The following is a 26,555-nucleotide window of genomic DNA, read 5'->3' on the forward strand; positions in this document are numbered from 1 at the left end:
TAATTGCAATGTATGAGTCTTATTTGAATCCCAATTCAAATAAATTGTAAATAAAAACGTTTTAAAACAATTTATGATTATAACACAATGTTTAAGACAATTGAGGCAATAGGAATGTTGACTGGATGTTTCATTATATTAAGGAATCATTGATTTTTTAAAATATTATTGTTAATATTTTAGTTATTTTTGTTAATAAGTAAGTCCTTATCTCTTTTTTTAACTTGAAAATAAATATATTCACAAGCTGTAAAACATAAATCCTTATTTTTTTAGACACATATGGTATTTACAGGTGAAATGATATTATGACTAGGACTATAATATCGTGGAGAAAGAGGTGGCAATATTTACAAAACAGGATTGGACATGTATTGATCATTGTTGAAGCTAGTCATGGGAGTACATCAGTTTCACTATTTTCTCTATCTTTGTATATATTTGAAATTGTCCATAACAAAATGTGGGTTTTTAAAATTCTGCATCTATTATACTTAACATTTAGACCAAGTGAGATGACACACTCCAGAATGTGGTGTAAAGAGCCAAGCACATCCCAACCGTAAGCAGTGGGCACCATTGTCTATCAATGAACCCTTGAGGGCTAACGGCCAGCAAGGCAGCCTCTGGCCATCACTTCCTGCACCTCTCTCCACAGGCACGAAGAGTACCCAAGGTCCCTGTAGCACAAGGGTCCCAAGGGTCCTCGGGGCAAAAGTCAAGAAGGAGGTCCTGATGGATATTTTCTCCAGGAGTCCAGTGATGAGAATCCTGCCTTCCTCTCCAATCCTCGAAGGACTCCCAGCTCCTTGTATTTCTCCCTCCCATGCGGGAAGCCCCACACTCACATCATTCTCCGAGGTCCCACAGAGGATGCAGGATTTGCACTCTATGCACTGCCACTTGTAGGTCTTGACAGCCTCGGTCATGTTCAGGGTGAACTGCAGGCAGGTGGGGTGACCTGGAGGAAGCAGAAATGGCAGCATTAGGGCCAGAGGGTCTGACCTGTCACCCCTCAATGCCACAACATCGTGGCCAACTTGGAGGGAGGGTGGGGTAGCACAGGTTGTGGAGTAAAGTGGGAGCCTGGCTGGAGCCCTACCCACCATCCTCACCACCACCCACAGTTACATCAGATCAACGCCCAAAGAGAGAAATAGGTATTAAGCCTTTTGCTGAGGAGAGACGTCATCCAAGTCCTCTTGCCCTAAGAGCCATGTTCCCCCAGAGATGTAAGCAGTTGATGAGGACAGAAAGTGGTGATCAGAGAGAAGGAGAAAGGAAATCGCACAGCACAAGGCGACACCGTGAGAGTCAGCAGCATTATCTCCCCGGCGTCAATTGTGGTGGGAGGTAACACATATGGGCTATTTGCAGCTGAGCCTTCTGACCTGCAAAGCTGTGCACACTGCCTTAGGGCACCGGGGAGCAGATCAGAGGGAACCTGTGAGGCTCCCGGGAACGGAGCTCGGGGGGCACTGGGAGGCACTACACTGCTACCTAAGGTGTCCATGCCCACGCCCAGGGGACAAGCAGAAGTCCATGCCCTGCACAGTAACAGGCCCTGTGGAGGGAAGCAGCCTGGCAGGGAGGGCGAAGAAGTGGAGCACCACTGCAAGGGAGCACAACAGCCAGGTCTATCCTGAAAGGACTCGTCAGTGGCTCTAACTCTTCTCTCCATCCTATGTATCACGTTAGCCAAGCCAATAATAAGAGCAGGGAGGGACATTAATGTGATCTTAGAGGACCCAGCCCCAGCAGACCTACACTGGAGCTGGGCTCTGCTCTCAGCCACCACCCGCCCAAAAGAGAGACACCAGCAGCAGGAGGACAACTGTGAGCCCCAGAATGTGAAGACCTTGACCTCCTATTTGGCAGGGAAGGGAAACTTGGATGATGACCCCCAGTTTCCCAGGGCTGTGAATCAGACAGGGATCTGCCCAGACACCCCGGGCAAAGCCCTTTACTGACTCTGTCACAAAAGAATTGATAGTTTTGCCTATTGCTAGGGGTTCACCCTTCTCCCAATTCTGTCAAATCCACCATATAGTGCATGTGTCGCCTCTTTCACGTGAGGGATTGTGAGCTTCTAAAGAAGGATAGTATAGATGGGGCACCAATTAGGGGCAACCAACACAGTGTCCAACCCAGTGTCCCCCACAGACAGTCAAGATCCCATGCGGTACCACCACTCCTTGGCAAAGCCACATCCCAGCATGAGGCCCCCATTTCTTCTTTTCCAAACCCTCACAGAGTTCTATCATGGTCCTTTGGGGGAAATACTGTCTATTCAGTCACTATAAGGACCCTTCAGATCTGGGCTGCCACCAATGCAAACCACAATGAGTTATCTCTGAGAGTGAGAGTGCGGACAGAATGACTCATGGTGAGGGGAGTTGGGGACACCTAGCAAATAGCAGGTGGGAGCATTGAGGAGAGGACTGATCTAAAAGCATTTCTAGGACTTCTCAGGAGCCATGCAACTTAGACCCTCACAGCTCTGAATAACCCTCTCAAAGTGACACCATGCCAGTGACCCTGGGGAGAGCAAAGCCTTACGTTAAAAGCCTGGATGAACACCCAGCTGATATTCCTGACAGCATCTCAAAGATCTGTCTAAGAAGAACACTAGCCAGGGTTGTTCCCTATTCTGATCTCTCACACAGAACACTGGGATGGGAATAGGAGAGAAAATACCAGTTTGAGGTTCTGGGTGGTCTGGGCCATAGATGCCCAGGTTCTCAGATAGGACATCTGGTAAGGTTGAAGATGAATTCATGGAGTATATACCTAGAACAGCAGGTTGATGTTGCCTTGTTCCGCGGCCTTAGGGCACACCCAGCCACAACCAGCCAGCTTACAGTAATTGTTCATGAGCTAGGGTTTATTGAACATCTGCTAGGCAAGCCATGGCACTAGACAGAAAAGATACAGTGGTGGGCAAGACCCTCACCCCCAAATCCTTCTAGTCTGGTCAGAGAGAACTCAAATTAATAAACTACACGCATACCTATTTACCTATAATTGTGTAAGTACTGTAAAGAAAAAACATAATTGGCAATGAAAAAATCACAGGAGAATCAAATCTAGTCTGAGATGTCAAGGAAACCTTCCCTGAGAAAGATCTTTAAGCTGATACCTGGCAGATGAGGGGGAGTTAGCTGAGTGGGCGAGGGAGAGGATTCCACGTGAGGAGAACAGCACGTGGAGAGGCTCTGAGCAGTGGAGGAGCTCGGCAAATTCAACGGAAGGGAAAGGCCAGTAGGCAGAGGCTTGCCGAGCAAAAGGAGGAGGGCAAGAAGTGCCCAGAGAGGTAGCTACAGCCAAGTTACATGGGCACTTGTGGCCCTTATTTAAGGATCTGGGGCTTTAAAATCATTAAAAACATTTTAAGCAAGGCAGTGACTGAATTGCCTTGTGTTTTTAAAGGAGCATTCCTTCAGCACGAGGGATCTTTGGGTGGTGAAGCAGTTCTGAACCTTGACTGCAGTGAGTTACGTACTGATAAGATTGCATAGAAGTATACACATACATGCATAAACACACATGTGTGTGAATGTAAAACCAATAACATATGGATAAGATCTGTGATTGCATCGTGTCAGTTGCCTGGTTCTGATAGTGTACTATGGTTACGGAAGATGTTACATTGGGGGAAACTGGGTGAAGAGTGCATGGCACCTCTCAGTAATATATTTTGTAACTTTCTATGAAGCTATAATTATTTCAATATAAAAAGTTGAAAAGGTCTTTTTAAATAAGAAAAACACAAAGAAAAATTTAAGTCATCAAAAAGGAGGGAAGGAAAGGGAGGAAGGGAGGGAGGGAAGAAGGGAAAGGAAAGGAAAGGAAAGGAAAGGAAGGAAGGAAGGAGCTGCTGTCTAAGGAAAGAACTGGGGGATGGGGGGCAGAGGGAATGTAGAGATGTAAGAATTGTTGCCAGGAAACTAGTTTGGAGGTGGATGCTGCTGTTAGGAGAGAGACGAGGATGGTGGAGGTGGAGCTTGGAGAAATATTAAAGAAATCATTGACAGGACTTGACCATTATTTGAGCATTGGGAGTGTGGGAAAGAGATGATGAGAAATAGTCTCAAGATTCCGACCTAAGAAACAAGGTGGGTTGCAGTGAAACTTACTCAAATGAGGAACTACAGAAAGCATATAGGGACCAAATGGGGGAGGGGGAGGAGAACTCTGTTTTGAGCATGTTGAATTTGGGAAGTCTGTGAGACTTTGGGTGGAAATGTCAAGTGGATGGTCGAATATAGGGGTTTAGAGCTCAAAAGAAATATGAACTAGACATAAATTTAGGAGCTTTTGCTAAATAGGTGGTCATAGAAACCATGAGAGTTAATGAAATTATCTAGGAAAAGGGAAAAAAGAGAAAGGAAGAGGAAAGAAGAGAGAAAAAAGTCTAGGACTGAGCTTTGAGTAACTCAACTATTTGAAGATCAAAAGAAAGGACCAACAGAGGAAACTGGAAGGATGGCTGGAGAGAGGTAAGATGCAAACCGTGCAAGTATGGGTCACAGTGGCCCAGAGAAGAGCTTTCAAGAAGGAGAGGGTGGTCAGCGGTGTTGACTGCCAAAGGTTCATGAGTTTGTCATTGCTCGATAAGGACCCTGAATGAGGGCCTGCTGACAGAGCTGAGCAGAAGTTGCCCTACTAATAATAATACCCTCAGCAGTGTCACCTTCCCCGGGAAGGAAGGTCAGCACATTCCAGAGCGTGACATGTAACTCCACAGCTGGCCTCTGGATGCCTCCGGGGGTGAGGGTCGGGGGGTGCGTGCTTCATGAAGCCAACAACACTCCCCAAATATTTACTGAGAGCCAACTCTCTTTTCAAGACCTCTCAACCACTGTGCTGAGCGCTGAAGACATTTTCTGGGATAGCTTTGGACCAGTGAACAGTAGCAAGTGGGCTTGAGAAAATCCTGCTGGAAGTGTCTCAAAAAATCCCATGGGCTTTCTCTGTGTTCCAGTTTTGAGAAAGTCACCAGTCTCCCCCCAAAGACCTTCACACCCAAAGGAAGGGAACGAAGCTCACACAGCCTCCACCCCAGGTAAAATGTAGGACTAAGATTAGCCTCAGCTCTGGCTACAGAGCTCCTTCAGTTCAGAATTCAGACTCAAGTGGGAGAGGAAAGGAGGGGATGCAACTTCTCAGCTGCGGAGGGTGAGACACAGAGAGTTAAGTCACCCAAGCTGCCATTAGCAGGTGCAAAAACTATGCCCAGAACTAAGTCCTCCTTTCTGTGCCACCAGAACAGGTTGCCTGTCTGCTGCCTTTCTCTACAAACTGGAAAAGTCATTTCCCAGATAAAACTATAGGGATAAGACTTCTTATCTACCATGGAAATGACTGGAATAAAGCATACTGTTGGACAAAAGGAAAAGTTGCTAAGGAAAGTGCTAGAAGCCCATATCTAAGTTTTACTGCTAGAAGTCCTTATTTTTGCCCAGAACTAATTTCTAAAATCCTTGGAAGTAAGTGGATAATAGTCTTTCCAATTCAAGGGTGGTAGAAAATAAAGAGGCACATTGGCAGTAAAGCAATTTACTTATGGCCACCCAATACTTAAAGATTCCTGTCTTAATCTGTTTTGTAAAATTAACCATCATTCTCTAGCATACTTGCTTGGAAATCTAGATTTTCCATATATCCAGTTTTCTTAAAGCGAGGAATACCTGCATTGCTATTTAAATAGTCCAATGGAGTGAAGGGGAAACAACACTTCCCAGGTCCCCTGGGTGAGATGATTCAACAGGACATTTATAAGATTTCAATTACCAAAATGGATTTAGAAAGTGGCATGGTGTGCATGATTCATCCCAGCCAGATCATTAAAAACCAAGTCCTTCCTGAGTGTTCCTCCAAATTTGTTCTATTTGGAGGGTTCAGTAAATCTTCTGCCCGTTTGTTCAGTTGGTCCAGTGGTGAACTTGGTGTAAAGAGACATTCTTAATCCAGCCCTAACTCCTTCCAAAACGGACCTCAATCTTCCCTACAAGTTGAAACAGGAAATATAACCCATGGCCACCATGTGCGAAGACCTAACTTCTGGACAGGGCTTTCAGACAACGGAGATTTGGCTTTGGGGTGCTATTTCAGCAGCTGGGTAGAAAAGGGAAACTAGCAGGATGTGAGACGCTTCTCAGAAAGAAGATTGTTCATGAGGTTGGTATGTATGAAATTGCAGTCTGCTGAACTCAGTGAAAAAGAGAAGGCAGGCATCTGAAAGCAGGGACTGCCCCCTTGCCACCTGAAGGATACACGTCATGGCTTTCCAGAACCCATGTGCATAGACACTGACAATGCTCAGGGACAGCGAACAGGAGTTCGCGGTATTGAGATGAATATCCAGGCAAAACCAGCGTTAGTTTTATATTTACAGCTGCCTACTTCCACACATGCTCATACACAACTGCCCACACACATGGATATTTCCAACCTTTTAGGGACAAAAATATCGATATATACCTTGTTGATTGAGTTCACATTACAACTGTGACTTAGAAGCTAACAGAGCCATTAACCAGTCAGTGTCACGCTATAGATACTCAGCACAGTGAGAGAAACACAGTTCATTTTCAACAAACCCTGGGCAAAAGGAAATCTACAAATGGCTATGACATGTGTCTCTTACATTATGATCCTTATTAAAAGGGTTTTTCATTACATTATTGCCAATATTTAATTTGGACTAGGCTAAGCCACATCGCTGATTAAATTAGAGCTCCAGAAAAAGAATTATCTTGCTAGGTATGTGCTGAAAACATAAATAAAATAGATACAAATAACTGTGGAACTAGCATGGTCTATTATTTATTCATTGTGAAATGATAAACACCCAATTATATTTTATTACCTTATTCATCAATGTTGATCTCTTAGAAACTAATTTCTCAGGAAAGGCAAACCTAAGTATCCACAGTTCTCAGGCAAGTAACTGCAAAACTCAAATTGCACTCCTTGGTCTGACGCCTGGTTTATAGAAATCATATCGTATAAAATATGTAGGATCGATTCCAATCTGAAAAAGCACCAAAAACAAGTCTCCATAGGCATTCATTAGAAACTAATTTGGCTCAAATTTCTAGCAGTTCTCTATATTCATACACACATACAATTTCTAATATTTACATATTGCAAAAATATAGAAGAAGCTTTAGCTAAAGAATTTATGCACGGTGCAGTCAAATCTGAATCACCCATGTTAAAGAGTAATTTGCGGAGAAAAAAATATTACTAGCTCACTTTGGGAAGCCATCTCACTGCATCAGATCCATTCATTTTCACTTATCCTCTCTCTCCCTCTCTCCTTCTCTGCCTCTCTCTGTCTCTGTCTCTCCCTCCCTCCCTTTCTCTCTTTCTCTCCTTATCTTCCTGTTTCTAACCTCCTCCACTTTGAGACCCAGTTTGTCAGGTGGAAGGAATGAGGCTCTGAGTTATTATACTTAATCTGTAAAGGGAGGAACCAATTCTGAGCCATCAAGAATTTGAACTCTGTGCACATACATTGTGACAAGCATGTTATCCGGGCACTGCTTCCCCACATAGATTGCTTCTCCAGCCCTGCTTTGCAAACCTTCTACAGTGGTCTACAGGCTTACCTCCCATCTGCCCCAGATGTTCTTCTAATACTAAGACATCTACAAATCAAGCACCACAATGGCACTCCAGAGGCACCTGCATGGCTCCCTTTTTTCTCATCATCTTAATGTACTTCGAAGAGGACAAAGAAGAGAAAGAGTAGAAAGGATAAAGACCATACAAACAAAAACGCATTCAAAATAAATGATGGTGGATGCCATGGCTGCCTTTTGCTTGGCTAAAACACTTTACCATCAGCAAGTCTGACCCATCTTAGGGGTCTGTTTATCCTCCCTCAAAGCTGTCAAACTCTAGGGCACCCAGATGTCACACAGGAGACAAGCCACAGGGATTGTTGCTTCAATCATTATCATTAATAATCATAGAAAGCCATTCAAGCAAGGACATTAGGAGCACTTTTAATGGGCTCAATCACTAAGGGCTCATGGCTCCATTCTCAAATGGCCCTAGAAATTCCCCAGGTTTTCATGGTCAAGTGTGGTCTGAGTAGTCTCATATATAAACCTGAGGGCACTTCAGTTGGTCCTCTTAAAGTGAAATAAGGGCATGGGACAGCCTTGACCTGCTTTTACATAACTTACCTGACTGTCCCAGGTTGGGGCCAAGGTACCAGAAAGATGTCAAGAACCACAATAATGATCCCAGTGCCCCTAATTAGTCACTGCGGCTGAGTACCAAGGATAATTTATTCATTTACTCATTCTCTCAACAGTATTTTTTGAATAAATAAATGTGGCCGGCAGTGTTCTAGGCACTGGGGATACAGTAGTGGGGAAAACCAAAACCTGCCCTCATGGAGCAAGTAACACAATTTGATATATGATGCAGCATCTGAGTCCCTGAGAAAAGTCACTTTGCCTCACAGGCCTTAGTTTTCCAATATGTTAAATGAAATGATAGGAATCTGTTATCCATAAAGCTGTGGCTCTGTCTATGCCACCTACAATCACTATTTTTAGAGGTATTGGTGATCCCAAATTGCCCATCTGGTTGGTGAAATAAACAAGCCTTCTAAAGTTTGCCAGCTGACACTCAATGTGAAAGAAACTAAGAAGGAAATTAAAGTAAGCAGTTAGTTCTGCTAGAATTTCAGGCAAATATTCCACTGAACTAGCCCATTCCTAGTCCAATACCATGACAGAAAGCACAAGAAGTCTGGAAACTAAAAGCACTTTTCATCAACCACACCACCCACCCCCATGTAAAACGCTGGGTCTGTACAGATGGGTGGTCAATGAGTCTGCAGGCAGCAGAGGCCTTGGGTAAGGTTTCATCATGAGCGATATTGAGCTGTTTGTGTGACAGTGGGCAGATATTACCAGGCAGGAATGGAAGAAGAGGGTCCCCAACATGAGCAACTCAGGTTAAGTCTCCTTCTAAATCTTCACTTGGAACTGTAGATTGGAGGCAACCATCTGCCAAAGTGATGCTTGTCCCACAGCAGTGCATGGAGCCCAGACTGAATCGTTGTCCAGAGCCCAACATCAATATCGTATGTGAATCCCTGACGTTGGCTGTGCATATTAGGCCTCTCTGGACATCATGAGCATCTAGCCATGGGCGCTGGCTAAAGGCTTTGGGTTTTCTTTGGAAAAGTGAACCCGAAGAAGAAATTGTTGCTCAGATTGGAGACCCTGCAATCTCCTGTCTGGGAGGATTTTATGGTATAATTGATGGACAGCTGGTAGAAAAGAGCAGTGATTAGTCAACACTTGATTGTCCGTGATCCTCCAACTGCTGATCTTCCATGAATTGGATGATGGACTCACGGGTGGTGTAAGTTCTCGAGTCGTCTGAGGAGCTTTGCAATGGCATTCCAATTTTTTCTTTCAAAAATATGTCAGAGCTGTACCAAGTCAAAAGGAAAATGATGCTTTCTTGCTTTTCTGGCCTTTTCTATGTGCTGCTGGGAAGCAATCATAGAAGTGCCTGGAAATAGAGGACTGACAGTGTGTCCATGACACTTAAACACTTTGTCTTTCATTTTATCTTTTAAATCATTTTTAATTCTAATTTTGAGGGTTCTTCTGACTTTGCAATTTACTTTATCGTGATCAGGTTCTTACAGAAAAATAATTCTATTGAATTTGACCAAATTCAATGAGCACCTACAACTGCCAGGAACTATACTAGGTGCTGAAGTTTCAAAGATGAATGAGGCGTGGATCCTGCCTTGAGGAGTTCAGGTTTAGGAGGTGTGATAGGCAGCTTCTGAGATGACCACCAATGATCCCCATCTCTTGGTATTCATAAGCTTGTGTAATTCTCTCCCCTTGAGGGTGGGCTGGACTTAACTGACTCACCTCCAGCAAGTAGAATATGACAGAAGTGATAGGATGTCACTCCTAATATTAAGTTTTAAAAAGACTTTGGCTTTCATCTTTGGCACTCTGTCTTGTGCTTTCTCACTCATTTGCTCTAAGGGAAGTCAGTTGCTGTGTTGTGAGATGTCCTTGGAAAGGTCTCAGCCCAACTTCCTGGGAGGAAATGAATCCTGCTAAAAACCATACCAGTGAGCTTGGAACAGGATCCTCTCTCAGTCGAGCCTTCAGATGAGACCATAGCCCTGGATGACAATCTGACTGCAACTTCATGGAAACCTTGATCCAAAGACACTCAGCAAAACCACACCTAGATTCCTGACCAATACAAACGATGAGATAATATTTATATTTTAAGCTGTTACGTTTTGGAGTAATCTGTTATACAGCAACAGATAACGATTATAGGTTATATTTTTTGAAATGACTATAATACAGTGTAATAAGCGCTATAATAGGGGAATGAATAAAGTGCTTACAGATGGAGAAGCAGTCAATAATGGGAAGCTTGGGGAAAGCCACTGAGAGGAGGTAGCATTTGAGCTGGGCCTTGAAGGACGAATTTCCTAAGGGAAAACAAGGGTAAAGAGAATTACAGGGAGAAGAAATTTAAGATGCATGGTTTATTCAGGCAAAGTATAGTAGCTCAAGAAGAGCAGGAGAAAAGGGAAGTGGCAAACAATGACGCTGAAGAGGTAAGAGGAAAGATTGTGAAGGGCCCCTTATACAGGCATACAGATTGGAATTTGACTCTGTAAGCAGTGAGGAATCCTCAGAGTTTTTTAAGCAGGGAGCTGATTTTCTTGTACCCATACTTCAGAGAGATGACTCTGGTGGTTAGGACAGAGGGTATGGTGGAGACGGCTAGGGCAGGATGACCAGTTACAATATCCATTTATTCAAAAAATTTTTATTGAGCACTTACAATGTGCCAGGCACTGTGTGAGGTGCCGAGCAGTGAATAAAACAGATAAAAGTTCCTACTCCTATGCAGCTTATGTTCTAGTGGGGGCACTAGCATAGAACCAGCCTAGAAGCAGTGGTGATTAATGTAGGAAACATTTGAGAGGTAGAATTAGTCAATGGGACATGATTCTTGCCTGGACATTGGTGTGAGCAAGAGGAAAAAATTAAAAATAACACCAAGATTCTTAGATTGGGCCACAGAGTAGATGATAACACTGTTAGCTGAGATGGAGACAGCAGACTTGCAGAGAGTAACAATAGATTCATGTTGGTACATTGCACTTAGTGTGATGAGATTTTCACTGGAGTTGTCCTTGGGTCGCTGAGAAAATACAGGTCTATACTCAGGAGAGAGGACCAGGCTGGACATACAGACTTAGAAATCATCAGGTGTGGGTGGTAGATGAAACCTTGGCACTTGGTGAGATACTCAGTGAGAGACCACCGATTGAAAAATAAAAAGGACCTCGTTGGGAGGAGGGGGGAGGGTAACCACCAGAACTAAAGGCATGAAAGGGCATCAAGAAGAGAATTCAGTGAGAAAGACAGAGACAATGGTCACAAAAGGAGGAGAACCTGGAGAGAGCCCTTCATGGCTTCCATGGCCATCACCATCAAGGGAGAGATGAAGTAAGATAAGAACTGAAGAGAATGTATTACGCTGTGAACCATTGCTGATTAGAACTGGGTAAAGTGATTGATCCCCAAGAGTAGTGGACCCTCCTCACTCTCTGAATGACTGGGTGGTTTCAGCGTTGTAGAGGGAAGAATTCACCAGTAGATTATCTCACAACATGCTTCTCCTTCCACAGGCTTTGTCCATCAGGCTCAGGTTTGGAAATACCATATAAAATAGTCTTAAGAATATTGCCTTTATCTGATTCCATTCGTTGATAGCAGGGGTCATTTTTTTTGATGTAGGTTCCATGGCCAAAGCTAGGCCCTGCCAGCATCACTTTCCATCCTTGCCCTAGGAGATGCATCAAGTCTCTGGAAGCCAGTTCGTTCCTTCTGACCTTGGATTGAAGCTCTTCAGTCCCAGGTGTCAGAGCCCTGCCTGCAAGGCTGGGGCAGGTCCCAGTGGAGGCTTTTCCCACAGTTCCAGAGTTTGGTCAAGTGGCCCTGCATATTCTCCAAGAATGGCCAGATCCAGGAGAGATGCTGGTGCCCAGGCAGGAGAGCAGCAGTGCAAGACAGACTGAACAGTGGAGAGGATGGAAATAATCACCAGCCAGTAATGTTGGTGGCTGTGGTGTTTTTTTTAAATGCCATCGAATTCTTTGATCCTCCTCTTTTCAAGAGATGGAGAGGCTATTCCTCAACTGTTGAGTGTGGGCTGAACTTAATGACTTGCTTTAACAGATACAGTAAAAAAGGAAGTGACAATATGAAACTCTGGAGGCTAAATTATAAAAAGGCACTCAGGTTTCCATTTTGACCTCTCTCTCTCTCTCTCTCTCTCTCTCTCTCTCTCTCTCTCTCTCTCTCTCTCTCTCTCCCTCTTTCTCCCTCCTCCTAAAATGGTCAGCTGCTATGTTATGAGCAGCTCTATGGAAAGGCCCACATACCAAGGAACTGAGAGGGGCCTCTGTTCATCAGCCAGTAAGGAACTGAGGCCCTCAGTCCAACAGCCCAAGATGAGCTCAGCCCTACCAACACCACATGAGCAAGCTTGGAAGTGACTCCTTCAACCCCAGTCAAGCCTGGAGATGACCGCAGCCCCATCCAACATCTTGACGACCACCTCCTGAGAGAACACGCACCAAAACCACCCAGCTGAGCCATTCCCAGATTCCTGGTCCTCAGAAACTATGACATAATAAATGTTTGCTGCATCTGGGGTAATTTATTACGTAGCCACAGATAACTGAAACAGTAGCAAAGGAGAAAAAGTAAGGGGTCTGGTGTGAAGGCTCTAGAAAAACCAGGCACTTGACAGGACTCCTGCTTAGGTGAGTCCCAGACACAGAAGGACCAGCACTGGGCTGAACAATGAAGGGCAGAAGTGGGGTTTGGGATTTTATCTCATTTCCTCTGCTCCATGCAGGACTGTTAATTTTTTAAAAGAACAAATAGTGGAGGGCTTCCCTGGTTGCGCAGCGGTTGAGAGTCCGCCTGCCGATGCAGGGGACACTGGTTCATGCCCCGGTCCGGGAAGATCCCACATGCCGCGAAGCGGCTGGGCCCGTGAGCCATGGCCGCTGAGCCTGCGCATCCGGAGCCTGTGGTCCGCAACGGGAGAGGCCACAACAGTGAGAGGCCCGCGTACCTCAAAAAAAAAAAAAAAAAAACAACAACAAATAGTGGGTACTAAGACAATTTATGCAACAATATGGGGATGACTAAAAAAAGAAGTGAATAGGTGTAAAACCTCACCAGGCAACAACAGCACGTCTGTGGCTTCCTGGTCCCAACCTGTCTGCACGGTGTGGGCCAGAGGGGACCTCTTCACCATAGAAGATGCCATCTGTGGCCTCTGGTCTTGACCTCTATTCCCATCTCACCCTCACCCTGCTCCACCCTCCTTCCACCTTCCTGAGCCCCTCTCTCACCTCCAGCAAGCTTTCTATGTAGGTTTTCTGGAACAAACCCCCCCATATTAGAAAGTCAGGGACTTCCTGGAAGTTCCACAGACTGATATGAGCAGAGCAGCAACCTACAGCCAGTCTGTTAGCTAAAGAAAGCAATGCTTGGCCATCTTAACGATAATTCTCATAACATTTTTAAGTAAACACCTGTCTATTCCCTGCTTCCCTTTGATTCCCCACAAAAATCCTGTGAGGTAGGCAGGACAGATATAAGTATTCCTGATTTACAGGTGAGGAAACTGAGGCTCAGAATGGCTCAGGTGGACAGCAAGTTGTGGAACCAGGGCCAGAAGCCACGTCTTCACACCCTCATCCTTTGGACCCTTTCTGCATCATGGTCTCTCACTACATCATGACCCAAGGTGGCCAACCCAAACGTGGTGGCCCAGCTTGCGTTCAGCTCCTTACTTGAAGCTGTTAAATGTAATAGCATTTTACCCTTTTATTCACAAGAAGTTCACTAAGGCACAGTAATGTAGGTCACTGAGTTCCTCTGTGCCTCAGTTTCCTCAGTTTGTACCACACACAGGTGACTAGTTGTCCCCTAAGGTCTTTTTGGGCCTCAGTGTTCCATGCCTCTAGCGAAATCCTTCAGGAAGCTGGGCTTGCTCACACGAGGCAGGACATCAAGCCCTCACCATCTGGCAGTGGTTAGTCCTGGAAAACCCTGGGGAAGACTCACCCTGCAGTGAGACAGTCCAGCCCACGCAAAGGGGCCCTGGAGGCTGCAGGAAGTAGGGTAGCGGCCTGTGGTGACATTATTGGGCTTCAGGTCCTGAGAATCTCAACAGAGGTCCCCTGACCCCACTGGCCACAGCTTCTCTGCCAGAGGCTGGGGTGGGGAGGTGTCCTTCCCCTCTCCCCACCTCACTATACCATGCAGCTTTGCTGGGCCAGTTATCCCACATGGAGCTACCAGGATGGACGTCTCACCACCAGCTCCCCCAGTAGAGCCTCTGAGAGGAGCACACAAAGACATCTAGCATCCAAATCCAAGTTCGCATCAGCCCCAGACGCCTCGAGTACACTGTCAGTTAAGAAAGGATAGGAATGTTTCTAAATAACTCACGTTATTTAGAGGAAGAAGAAAAGAGCAGATAGGGGCCCCCCTTTTGCATTCACCAGATTGCACCACAATCAAGACACCTACAACCCTACCACCCACCCTGAAGCCCCAAAAATGGTTCACCAACTCCTTTTAATCCTTTCCCTCTTCACCCCCCAATTCCCCCACATCACTAATCCACTTTCCAAGTTGTGATGGCAGGAGAATGGAAAATGAGGATGACGGTGATGACAACCAGCTTCCCCTGAAGCCTCTCTCCCAGGCTCCTTGAGCGCCTGAGGTCCTTGATATCCTTCAACACCCTCCACGAGAAGGACACTAAAATCAAGCTGAACCAACCCTACTTAAAGGAGAAACATCCTTGGGCTCCAAACCCAGCACCATCTGTCTGGCCTTGTATTAACTCAGAATTTACTTCCAACCCCCAACACGAAGGCAGCACCAGCTTTGCACTCATCCTGAATCTTCGGGCACTCAGTCCAACTCATAGATCATTTTCCAGCAGCCAAATTCTAATCTAAGATTAATCTGACTTTTCCTTACAATCAAATATTTATCCAACAAATTCATGAATGAGAATTGATCTCGCTGTTTATTTAGAAAGCTGGAGGAGTTGATTTTACATGGGCTTTATTTTTTTCCTCTGGATAAATTAGGGAGTTGAGATAGAACAAGAGAAAGCAAATCAATGACTATTTCCAGTTACCAGCATTGTCTTCAGCTTTAATAGAAATGATGCCCTAAGACACATAGTTTATTCAGTACGAAAATACCCATCGATATTAGAGTAATGCAAAAGGAAAGCCTTTCCTGGTACTTTGTAACTGTAGACAAGAGCCTCACAACTGTATGAAGATTCACAAAGCCCTTCTGATAGGTGGTCATCAACACCGTTCCATAGCCAGGGAAATTAAGGCACTGAGTGTCTCTGAAATGGCTCTGGTTCACCTGAGGAATAGGTATGAGAGGATATTCATCACCAGAAATCTGACCTCCCTTCAGAGAGAGCTAAATACGTGGCATATGTGCCACTGTTCCATCCCATACTCACGGCAGACATCATTAATCAATTCAACGTTCTCTTCGCTCCTCATGCTGAGACCTTGGGTCCTTGTCCACACAGCACTCCAATCCACCATGACCATTCTGTGAGTTTGCATACAAGAAGAAACCTAGTTGCTACCTCTGAGCTGGAAACTGTTAAGCTTAATAGGTTAAAAGTCTCATGTGAGCACTAAGGATTCGAACCTTAAGGAGGTCACCAAACAGACATTTAACTCCTGTTTGCCTTTCTGTGAGTCAGAGACCCTATCGGAACAACTAGGACCACAAACCAGATGGTGGCCTTGTTTTGTGGTTGGACTAACAGACAGTATTCCTGCAGTCACATACTTCTGTGTACACAGAAAATCATCTGAAAGACCCTTTCTAAAAAGAAAAAAAATTAATAGTGGTTAGTGTTTTTTTCTACTTCATTAGTTATGAGGTACTAATCCACCCCTCCTTAAGTGATTCCTACGTCTCTCATTGCCCACGGCGGGAAGTAAGCTCCTCCGTGATGCAAGCCTCTTTGCTGCCTGGCCACAGCTGCCTGTCTTAGATTCATCTTCTTTCTGACCACTGACCCAGCCACTTCTACACCCTATGCAACAGCCTCAAGGAAAAGTACTTGCCGTGATATCCTCCCTCTCCCCACCCCCACCCCCAAAAACCTCCTGTTCTTTGTGCACTTCACACTTCTGCACACAAAGGTCTCTCTGAGCCGTCTCTCAACTCCCATTCACAGCCAAACTTGTCAAGCAGATAGTCTACGCTCCGGTTACATGAAGTGTGGTTCATGAACCAGTGGCATGAGTATAACCTAGGGGCTTGTTAGGAACACCCACACCAGACCTATGAAGCTAAATCTGCATTTTAGCAAGATGCACTGCCCTAAATTCGCTCCCTCTCTTTCTGGGAAACCCCACCCAGTCTTCCTTCTCTCTAATCTGACTTCCTTCCCCACCTCTCCACCAAAAAGACTCTCATTGAGTGAGTGAATCCGTCAGTTCATATATGAATAAAAGGATCCATGAAATATCACTTCCACTTGTGCCCACCCTAAGAACTTCTATTCAGCCTTCAAGTCCAGTCCAAATAGCCCACTTCTGTGAAGACATTTCTGCTCTCCAATGCAGACAAGGAAACCGAAGTGCTGAGAGGCTGGACAAACTGCCCGAGCACACCCAGTGCACCCACGGTGTGCCACCTTTAAGAATGACATCAGGAAGGATCCCCTTGACCTCCCCAGAAGCCCCTCGTGGTCACTGTCAAGGGCAAAACTCCGTGGCTGAAACGGGTATGGCAAGTCGCAAGTTGCTTTGTGGACGAGGCCCCCGTGTGGGCTGATCAAAACCAGGTTTCCTTGTTCAGGATCTTAACCACTGGGGTGCCCTCTACCCAGTCTCTCAATCCCCTTGAAGACTGTTGTATGCTCTCTTCCTTCAACACACATCCAAAGAACACACCTCTTTCACTCTCCTGACCTCAAGGGGGAATTTTTCCTTTTTCTTTGGAGAACAAAGACCTCAGGGAGGAAATATCAGTTGCTGGTCTTTCCACTTCCCCAGCCCACAGCAACGCCATTCTGGTGACCCAGTGGCTTTCCAGCTTTAGGGTACAGGGGAGAGGTTTTAAACATGCAGGTCCTGATGCAGAGTCCTTGGGCTGTGCTTGGTGACACTCTGCTTCCTAGACTCTCCTCGAGGCTCCTGCATATCGACAAACTGTGTCATGACGCAGGTGTGTAGGACCATGGGCAAGTCCACCAGCTACCTTGAGTCCACCTTGGTCAAAAGAGGGCTCCAAAATCTCTCCTGCCCACCTCATCCTTTTATTGTGAGGATCACAGCAATAGGGTATGTGCTATGGCTTTGTTAAAATGGAAAACATTCTTTTTGAAGGCAAGGTTTTACCACTCTTCTGCTTGGTTTTGGCACTAACAAGTAACCCTCTATTCCCATTCCCAGAAATTCTGTATTTCTCTCAACCTCAGAGCCTACTGTCAACATACTCTTAAGTGTTTCAGACAGTCCTGTGATTGTTGGATGCAAAGGACATCAATTCATACTGGCCAGTGTCCAGACACACATAAGCTATCTTCCCGATAGCAGTTGTGTTTGCCAGAGACCTGGGGGGTCTTGTGCATAAACAGAGGGCCTTAGCTTCCTATCAGCAGCTTGAGACCGGCAACACACACTCTCTCCCCAAGATAAGGCCTTTCAGACAAAAAAGCACTTAGAATATTTCCTTTGTGCTACTGAGAACAAACACAGGAGCCCACCCCAGCGTTTGTGGGACTGATCTGACAGGGGTAGGAGAGATGTAAGATATCATTTCCATTGTGTCGTCATGAACCATTGAAAATCTTTGCAACCTAATTAAACTGCACTCACTGAATGATGAGTGAATTCAACAGCCCCAGAACAAGCATTGCTTTTCACCATTTTCTATTTTAGCGTCTATTCAACTATTTTAAGAAGGACATACCTGAGCCAAAATCAAAAGAGCACAGCTAGTAACAGCCAGCATGGTCCTAACTTACTGACGATGCCATCAGTCCGTGGGGTCAGGGGCTCCAACACACCGAGCTCACCGCTTCTTACCACTTACCACCCCCTCAGTCATCACCTCTCATACGCCCATAGCCATAGCCTCCTTATCCACCCCTAAAATCACACCCTTGCCTCTATCTACTCACCCCTCTTTCCTACTCACCTCAACTCCACTTAAGCCCAGCCCTCCACCCGTTCCATGCTGAACCCAAGCAGAGCAAATCACACCCCTGTTCTAACCAGTCTCCACTGAATGGTGACCACAAATCTTGGCAAACCATTCTCCCTCATCTTTCCATCTTCTCAAATCTCCCATACCTCGTATGCCTTTCTTGCACTCTTCTCATTTAGCTGAAAAAATACATAAGCAATAAGCATAAAACGTTCTCATCTTCTCCACGGGCTTCCACCCATCTCCCCGCACCTGTGGCCCTACGCCTGTCTCCCTCCTGTTGCCAGGAACAACTCTTCCAGCTGCTGCTTGTGCCTGGATCCCGACCTCTCACACCTCCCTGAGAACTTTGTTCCTGCTATAATTCCCTCTTGCATCATCAGTTTCTCTCTCTCTAGTCGACCAGCGTACAAATACACTCTTGACAGAAGAGCACCCATCTCTCAAGGAGACCCTGACCAAGCAACCCCCCTCCATCGAGAGACACATTCCTGCTCCTCTTTTTAGCACAGTTCCTTGAAAGGGCCTGTACTCTCCATCCCCCTTTCTGCACACTCTCTCCTCAGCATACTCACCTGCCCTCCTCCCGCCTCCACGCTGCCTTTTTTCAGCCTCCTTTACTGGATACTCTTCCTTACTCCAGTCTCTTAACTTTATCTAGTTAGACTCACTTCCCCTAAATATCACCTACACACTTGTCACTCCCAAAGCACAGACCTCTCTGCTGTGTTTCAGACTCATATATTCACTGCCACGGTGGTTGGGAACCCGAAGAATAGAAAGTAAGAAAGATCCGAGATGGCAAAGGACCCTTGTGGGAAAATTCCCATCTCAAGAGGTGGTGATGACCCTGCAGCCAGGAAGGGAGGCTGCAGTCGGGGTGGGGGGACTGCAGGGTCTTCCTGGGGTTGGGAGGTGGAACTCACAGTGAGCAGAAAAGATGATGGCACCAGCTTTTGGAACGGCCAGGATGCATTTCGGACCATGAAGAAGTAAAGAAAAGAGGTCATCACGGTTCCAGAATCGTGAGAACAGAGAGGAGAGAGAAGGTGAGAAGCGGAAGAATTAGTAAATCTTGGGGGAAGGACGGCTGAAGGAAGAAAGGAGACAAAGAAAAAGGTGGGAGACAAAGAAGAAGGAAGCGAGAAGGAATGGGTAAGAGAATGAAAATAAGAACCCAGAAAAGAGATTTTGGTCCTTGCTTACTCAGGAGGTACAACCAGGATACTGGCTGAATTCTCAACGAGAGGCAGAAATTCAATTCTCTGAGTCTTCCCCAGAGGGGTGGTAGTATTATTACTATTAATGGCTACCATTTGTCAATGTGTTTCCTAGGTGCTAGGCACTTTGAACACACTTCCTCATTTAATTCTTAAAACAGCCTGTGACTTGGGTGTCACCGTCCCCATCTGATGGAAGCTAAAACTCAGAGCCGTGAAGTAATTTACTCAAGACCACCTGGTAAGGGGGTGGCAGAGGCAAGATGCAAACCTACATCTTATCCCAACCTCCCCACAGGTAACCACCAAACCCCTGGGCCACAGGAAACAGGCAGTGGAGAGAGACCTTCTCCTGACACACGGACGCTGAGGCGGGGGGACGGGGTGCGAGTGAGCAGCCCTGCGGAGAGCACTGACCACCCGGCAGCTTCCCAAGTCAGAGGGCTGCCCACCTGCGCCGAGGTGCTGCTTTCCTCTCCACAACCCGCTGTCCCCTGTCCACACTGCCCACTGCCTGGAGGGGAACCTGAGGACTCGGCAGGGTGGCGTGAGGATTTGGGCGAACTGCTTGTCCCAGCCCTGGCAGCTAATCTAGGATGTGGGATGAAAAGCACTCCCAAATTATCCTAGGGCAAAACCAGGTCAAGCTCACCTCCAAACCCAGCCCTCACAGTTAAAGGTGAGGAACCCGACAGCTTAAAAGGCAAAGAAGTTAATTAGCTCCCTGAAACCAAAAGGGGAGGAACAGAGCCTGGATAAAGGGGTAGCTGGAGGCGAGGGAGAGAGCGCTCAGCTGGGAGTCCAAAGCCTCACACCCTCAGGGCCTCCAGGGAGCTCTGAGGTCTGGGCCATGACTCTCCTGTGTCTCTGTTTCCTCCTCTGTCGGACCAGGTCTGAGGGCCCTTCTCTGCACCCGACAGCCTAGGACAGGGCAGCATATGGGGCCGACGCAGCCTCGTCTGAAACGGGCCCAGCGGGCGGGACAGTGGGGCCTGACTCTGGAAGTCAGAGTTGGGAGACAGCAGTGATTCTCGGCAGGTGTGCCCTCCGCAGGCACCCCGGACCCACAGGGAAGATGCCCTGTCCAACCCTAACCCAGCCGGGTCTCCATCTGCCTCTTCAATCAGGAGAAGAAGTGGATGGAGCTGGGGGGCCGGGGGGTCACACGTGTGGGTGGACAGAGAGAGCAGGCGGAGGGGGCCGCTACCTCCCAGACATGATCAGTGGTCATGCTGCAGGGGGTTGCAGGGGGAATATAAACATATAAACCACCATCTCCCCTCCACGACCCCCGCAACAGTGCCTAAACCTTCCACCACCAGAGCGACCCCAGGGGCTTGAAAAATGCAAACCAGTTTCTCTGACAGGATGCCCATTGTCACATTCCTGATGTGATCCACCCGAGCCTCTGACTGTCAGCACCAGGGTGAACCTTGGACAACCTGGTCCAAACCCTTCTTTAAAAAATACAAGGAGGGGCTTCCCTGGTGGCGCAGTGGTTGAGAGTCCACCTGCCGATGCAGGGGACACAGGTTCGTGCCCCGGTCCGGGAAGATCCCACATGCCGCGGAGCGGCTGGGCCCGTGAGCCACGGCTGCTGAGCCTGCGCGTCCGGAGCCTGTGCTCCGCAACGGGAGAGGCCACAACAGTGAGAGGCCCGCGTACCGCAAAAAAAAACAAAAAAAACACAAGGAAACAGAGCCCCCAAATGGTAAAGCGACATGCCCAGGGTCACAGGGCACGGTGGCAGCAGGGCTGGGACTCTCACCCAGGCCTCCTAAATCTTTCCACAGTGCGGACTGTCCCCTGGGAGCGTCCCCTGGGGGGATCTGGCATCTTGGCATCCTGCTCCCAGGGCTGCCTCTGCTCCTCTTCAGCCACGACAGCAAACGAGCCCCTGGGGCCTTGCCAGCTGACCCCTCCTGACCCTGCCTTCCGGAAGGGTGAATGCACATCAAACCCTGAGGCTAAAGTATTCCTGGGTACCGTCCGCTTGGCGTCCAGCTCCCTTTTCCACAGCCTACTGGGAGGGAGAAATTTCCAGAAGGGATAGATCTAAAGGCTTTCACAGAAGCGGGACTCTCCTTAGAAACATTCCTTCGCTTGGACAATGGGGGTAAGGCAGGAAGATGGGGGGGATGGAAGAAAAAGGTTAATTTTTTATAACGTCACATTCTCGCTAAAATGGTGCCCTGGAACTTTCAAGAGCATCTGACCAATACCAGGTTGGACTCCTTAGTTACAAAGATGGAGACTGAGTTTCTCTTGAAGCAGGTCAACCAAATGATGCCCAGGGGACTTAAAAAGAAGTAATGAAAGGGAAAGAAGTCCCAGGAAAGGGAAAGTGCCCTACCTGGGAGTCAGAGAGAGCCCTTTGCTCCCCACCTGACAGGCGCGCAGCTACCTAAAATGGTCCTACGGAGCTGCCCGGCACAGACAGGCCTGGCCAGGGCAGCTGGCTCTTTGCAACTGCCCAGTCTGTCCTTTGCTGGGAAACCTGGATTCATTAGCATATGGCTAAACCCACAATGCTGGCCAGCCAATGGGTAACAGGACTCCCAGCGAACATGGATTTGCCCAGTAGCCAGTGGGATTCTTGTTACTATAGGAAAAAGCCAGGTTCCCAGAGGAGGCTGGAGGAGAGGAAACAAGAATGAACAGAAGCCCAGAGCCCATGGTTTAAGGAAGGAGGGGGAGGACGCGGGAGGGTCCACCTCCTTGGGCAATGGTTAAAAGGAAGAGAAAGAAAAAAAAAAAGGAAAGAAAGAACCCAGCCTTTGAAGTCAAATAGACATATGCATTTACCAGGTTTCGGGCAAATTACTATTTAACCTTTCTCCACCTCAGTTCCCTCAGCTGTAATATAGGCCCAACATCACAGGTCGTTAAAGGAGGTGAGGAGATTAGAGAACCTATGATGACGTGTAGTTGGCGCTCAGAAAGCCTGGTCCCCCTTCTCTCCTTAGCATCCAAAGCCAGCCCCACCTGGTCCTGGGAAAAACCCACGGGGAAACTCTCACCCAGTGAGCCCCGGACAAAGCACAGGGGCCTTCCAGGGAGGAGGATGGCGGTCCCAGTGACGATGGACTGACCCATTTGGCCAACCATCCTTAGTTTCCCTCTTCATATTTTGGGAGCCCTGGAGCACTCTTCTCCCAAATGAGGCATGCAGCAGAAGTGAGCTGTAATTAGCGCGGGGGAGAGACCAGGAGGACAGGAGAGCAGGGACAGCAGCTGCAGAGTTTCCTGGAATTAATGGAGAGGGAGCAGGGAGGGCAAGCTGCTGTCTCTGAAGCTCTGTCTCCCTGCGCCAATCACCAGGCAGAGACTTCGTTTAAAGCCAACTTTCTCAGCCTCAGCAGGGCAAAACCCACTCTGAGGGTTGCCTATGATAGACTTCATGCACCATTTGAGGCAGGCCTGAGGTGTTCTCTATGGGACACGCAGGGAAATTTCAAGCCAGTATGTAGATGCATGAAACACACAGAACACTGCGCTAGAGGCAGTTAAAACTCAGCCCCGGAACGTTGGCTCTTCCAGATCTATGGCAATGTTACAGTCTAAAGGCAGGTGAAGGAGAGAGCGATTTTGAAAGAGTTTGGTGAGATAGTGCTGTACGAGGCCCAGGTGCTGCATAAGTGTTGGGCGGGTGGGTGGAAGGGGAAGGGGTGGATCCAATCATTTTTCCAGGGAAGGTGGTTATTATTCTACTGTTTCAATTCACAGGGTTTCAATTCTGTGCTGTCAGATGACCTTTTCTGTCCAGGGCTCTGCCACTTTTAGCCGGGCCTAAGCCAAGGCAATTGTCACTGAACATTACAGGCGAGTAACAAGCAATGCAGATGCACTCGTGTTAATATCAGAAAGAAGATCTGGAGTCTAGTCTGGGCCCTACCACTTCTGTGTATCTTTGGCCAAGTCACTTAACCCTTCTGAGTTTTGGTCTCTCATCTGCTAAGTGGGACAGTAACCCCTGTCAAGGCTGCCAGGAAGATTCCATGGAGAGTGTGGTGGCTATGATTTAGCACGTCAGGAAGAGCCAACCATACTTGGCTACCATGGAGAAGATGGCCCATGAACTTTGGACTCACTGTCCATAGTCTGCACACACGGCTACACCTCTTCCAGCCTCAGGGGCCACTGAGGAATCCATCAACAAGATGAAGTGGGGAGTATGAGATAGAAATGGAAATGAGGACAGGGGATTGCAATCTCACAGCTTCTTCATCCTCCAACATGTAAATCAGCTACGGATGTCCAGACAGTGGTACCAAAAGGAGCTTCTACACCCAAACAAAGGCCATGGCCAGAATCTAAGCCTGGTTGCCTTGATTTTCCTCAGTGACATTCACTGACCTTTCAGTCTAAAGGGTGCTTTTCCAAATCAACCCTTTCTCCAACTTGACTAGGAGGACAATCATAGATTTTGACCCCAAATTTCAACTGGTCTGTCAGATATAAAGCTCTCTGGGGCCAACCAGCCTCTTGGGATATCCCATACTCCTCCCCAAATGCACTGCAAACCAATCGGTAGTATAATAGAAGATTCTCTGGTTTCAGAGTATACTTCACGGACGATGCCCACGGAATCGTTTGATACCGAGAAAGATGAACCTTTCATCAGCTGGACAAATGTCACAGAGAAGACAGGATACAGTGGGGTTCTGTTAAAAGGCATTTAGAAGGAATTCTGATCACTTCTTTTCCCCACATAGGGCTAGGATCCTATAACCATAACAGGGTCAGAGGCAGCCTGGTGGGAAGCATGTACGAAACCCAAACTTCTTGACACGTGTGTTGGGCTGTCCTCGCGTAACCATCCTAAACATCACACTCTCCTGCTCGAGAACTCATGACGCCCCTGACTTCCTACCATTCCTGTTTCCTTTGCTATGGATCAGGCCCCACCACAATGAGGATGCTACTTACATTCCTACGACTCCTCACTACAGCCCAGGATCTCCCCCAACCCCCTTCAGGCTCATCTCTGTGATGGCTTCAAACCTACAGTGTTACTCGCACCTCTGAGCTTTTGTTCAGACATTCCCCACTGCTGCTGTCAGTGGCCTGCCTTCTCTTTACCCACCCGGCTCTACTCATCTTTTTTTTTTTTTTTTTTTTTTTTTGCGGTACGCGGGCCTCTCACTGCTGTGGCCTCTCCCGTTGCGGAGCACAGGCTCCGGACGCGCAGGCTCAGCGGCCATGGCTCACGGGCCCTACCGCTCCGCGGCACGTGGGATCTTCCTGGACCGGGGCACGAACCCGTGTCCCCTGCCTCGGCAGGCGGACTCTCAACCACTGCGCCACCAGGGAAGCCCTACTCATCTTTCCACGAAGACATACTTCAGCCTGCACTCCTAATCCTAACTCCCTTTGCTGAGCCCATCTGATGCTTTGCTGAGCTCCCTTTGCTGGGCCCATTTTGCACGAACTTGACACTTAATTAGATGGTCTTGTCTTAAATAATATACTAATTGCCTGTCTCTCCTCCTCATGAACAGAAAAGCTGTCTTATACAGTGGAGGGAGTCTTAGGGCCAGAAAACCCTTGATTAGAAATATCAGACTTTACCAGCTGTGACTACTATCTTTGTCAATTCCATCTCCCTGAGCTTCAATTTCCATTTCTGTGAAACAGGAATAATAATCTTAACCTGAAAGGACTAAATATGGCTTTCACAAGCTAACACCTATAAGAAGCCTATCGGTGACTAGCACATAGAAAGTACCCCCAAAAGTTTGTTTCGGTTCTCCTTTGCTCCTCTGTTGTGTCCTGCAAAACCTAGCACAGTATTGCAACATAGAAGGCCTTCAATAAATGTTTGATTCATTGATCAGTATCATAAAGCAAACCAATAACTAGGGGGTCATTATGCAAGGTAACAGCATATGGTCAAAATGTACTGATCTATTCTTCAGTTGTGGACGAAAGGTGGATGTCTACGGAGGGAAAACAATCTATTTTAACTGAAGAAGTTTTCAAAATTACCAACTGCCAATCTCTCTGAACCCATAACTCAGCCAAGTAGCAGTTTCAGCGTAAGTGTTCATGCTAACAATTCATCACGCCCCTCCTCCACCCCCTCTTACACAAGTTACCTCCATTCCCAACCTCTTTTACATACTTCTGGCTCCCAGAAAGTTGACTTCACACCCTAAATACAGCACAATCCTTGCTACTTCTTTAAATCAAATACCAAGCAAAACCATTCTATAGGAGTTCTTTTCTAAGTTATTTAGAAAGCATCCTGATCACTGCCTTTCCCAAACAGAATTTTTGTCTAATATACACAAATATAAAATTAACTTTGTCTTCTAATAAGACCTTTCTTCCCCCACCAAGTAGAGGAGAAGAGAGTAGACAACCATGTATATTAGTGAGGTCTTCAACCAAAATCCAGCTGAGAATAATATCCAGGCCATATGAGCAACTATGAGGTCCATGCACCAAGGATGACACTGGACACGGTGGGGTCCGATGACCTGAGAACTGGAGTGGAATTCAGGTGGAGTTTCAACAGAACAATTTTCACTTTGTGGCCTCTTGGCCTTAGTGGTTTTTTCTGCTGCTTCTCACTGTTCCTTTTTCACATGTTTGGTGTTTCTCTGGAGGAAAATGTCTCTTGCACCTCATTCACTCTCCAGCTGGTGTCTCACACTATCAAAACAAGAAGGGTCCCCATACGGGCTTGGGACATTGCTCCAGGGTGAATAGGAGCAAGCCTAGAAATGTAATTTTAGTTAATGATCGTAATAAGCATTCATGAGACTAATTTTCCCCATGCCTCCCACACCCTGGTGGTGAGTCAGGCACTCACTCTTTCAGGTTGCCCAGCTGCAATTCAAAGCATTGAAGAGGTAGACAGGTCCCCAAAAGGTCATCTAGCCCACGTCCCTAGCTCCACGCAGGAGAAATCCTTGACTATCAGCAAGTTCCATTTGAACCTCAATAGTCAAAAATCTTTGATATCAAAAGAAGTTTGTCAACTTGTTCTAAGCCCCAAGGTGTTCCT

The 26,555-nt window shown here is 47.0% G+C and overlaps 1 protein-coding gene across 1 annotated transcript in view; it reads right to left on the bottom strand.

The window, feature by feature from the left end:
* Window positions 1-26,555, bottom strand: part of DPF3 (double PHD fingers 3) — a 256,158-nt gene that overhangs the window by 9,491 nt on the left and 220,112 nt on the right. Inside the window, exon 9 of the mRNA XM_032624903.1 lies at window positions 849-961. Within this exon, the coding sequence (XP_032480794.1) occupies window positions 849-961 (113 nt within the window). The remainder of the gene's footprint in view (window positions 1-848; window positions 962-26,555) is intronic.

Source organism: Phocoena sinus, chromosome 2 (genome assembly GCF_008692025.1).
Source record: "Phocoena sinus isolate mPhoSin1 chromosome 2, mPhoSin1.pri, whole genome shotgun sequence".
Lineage (NCBI taxonomy): Eukaryota > Metazoa > Chordata > Mammalia > Artiodactyla > Phocoenidae > Phocoena > Phocoena sinus.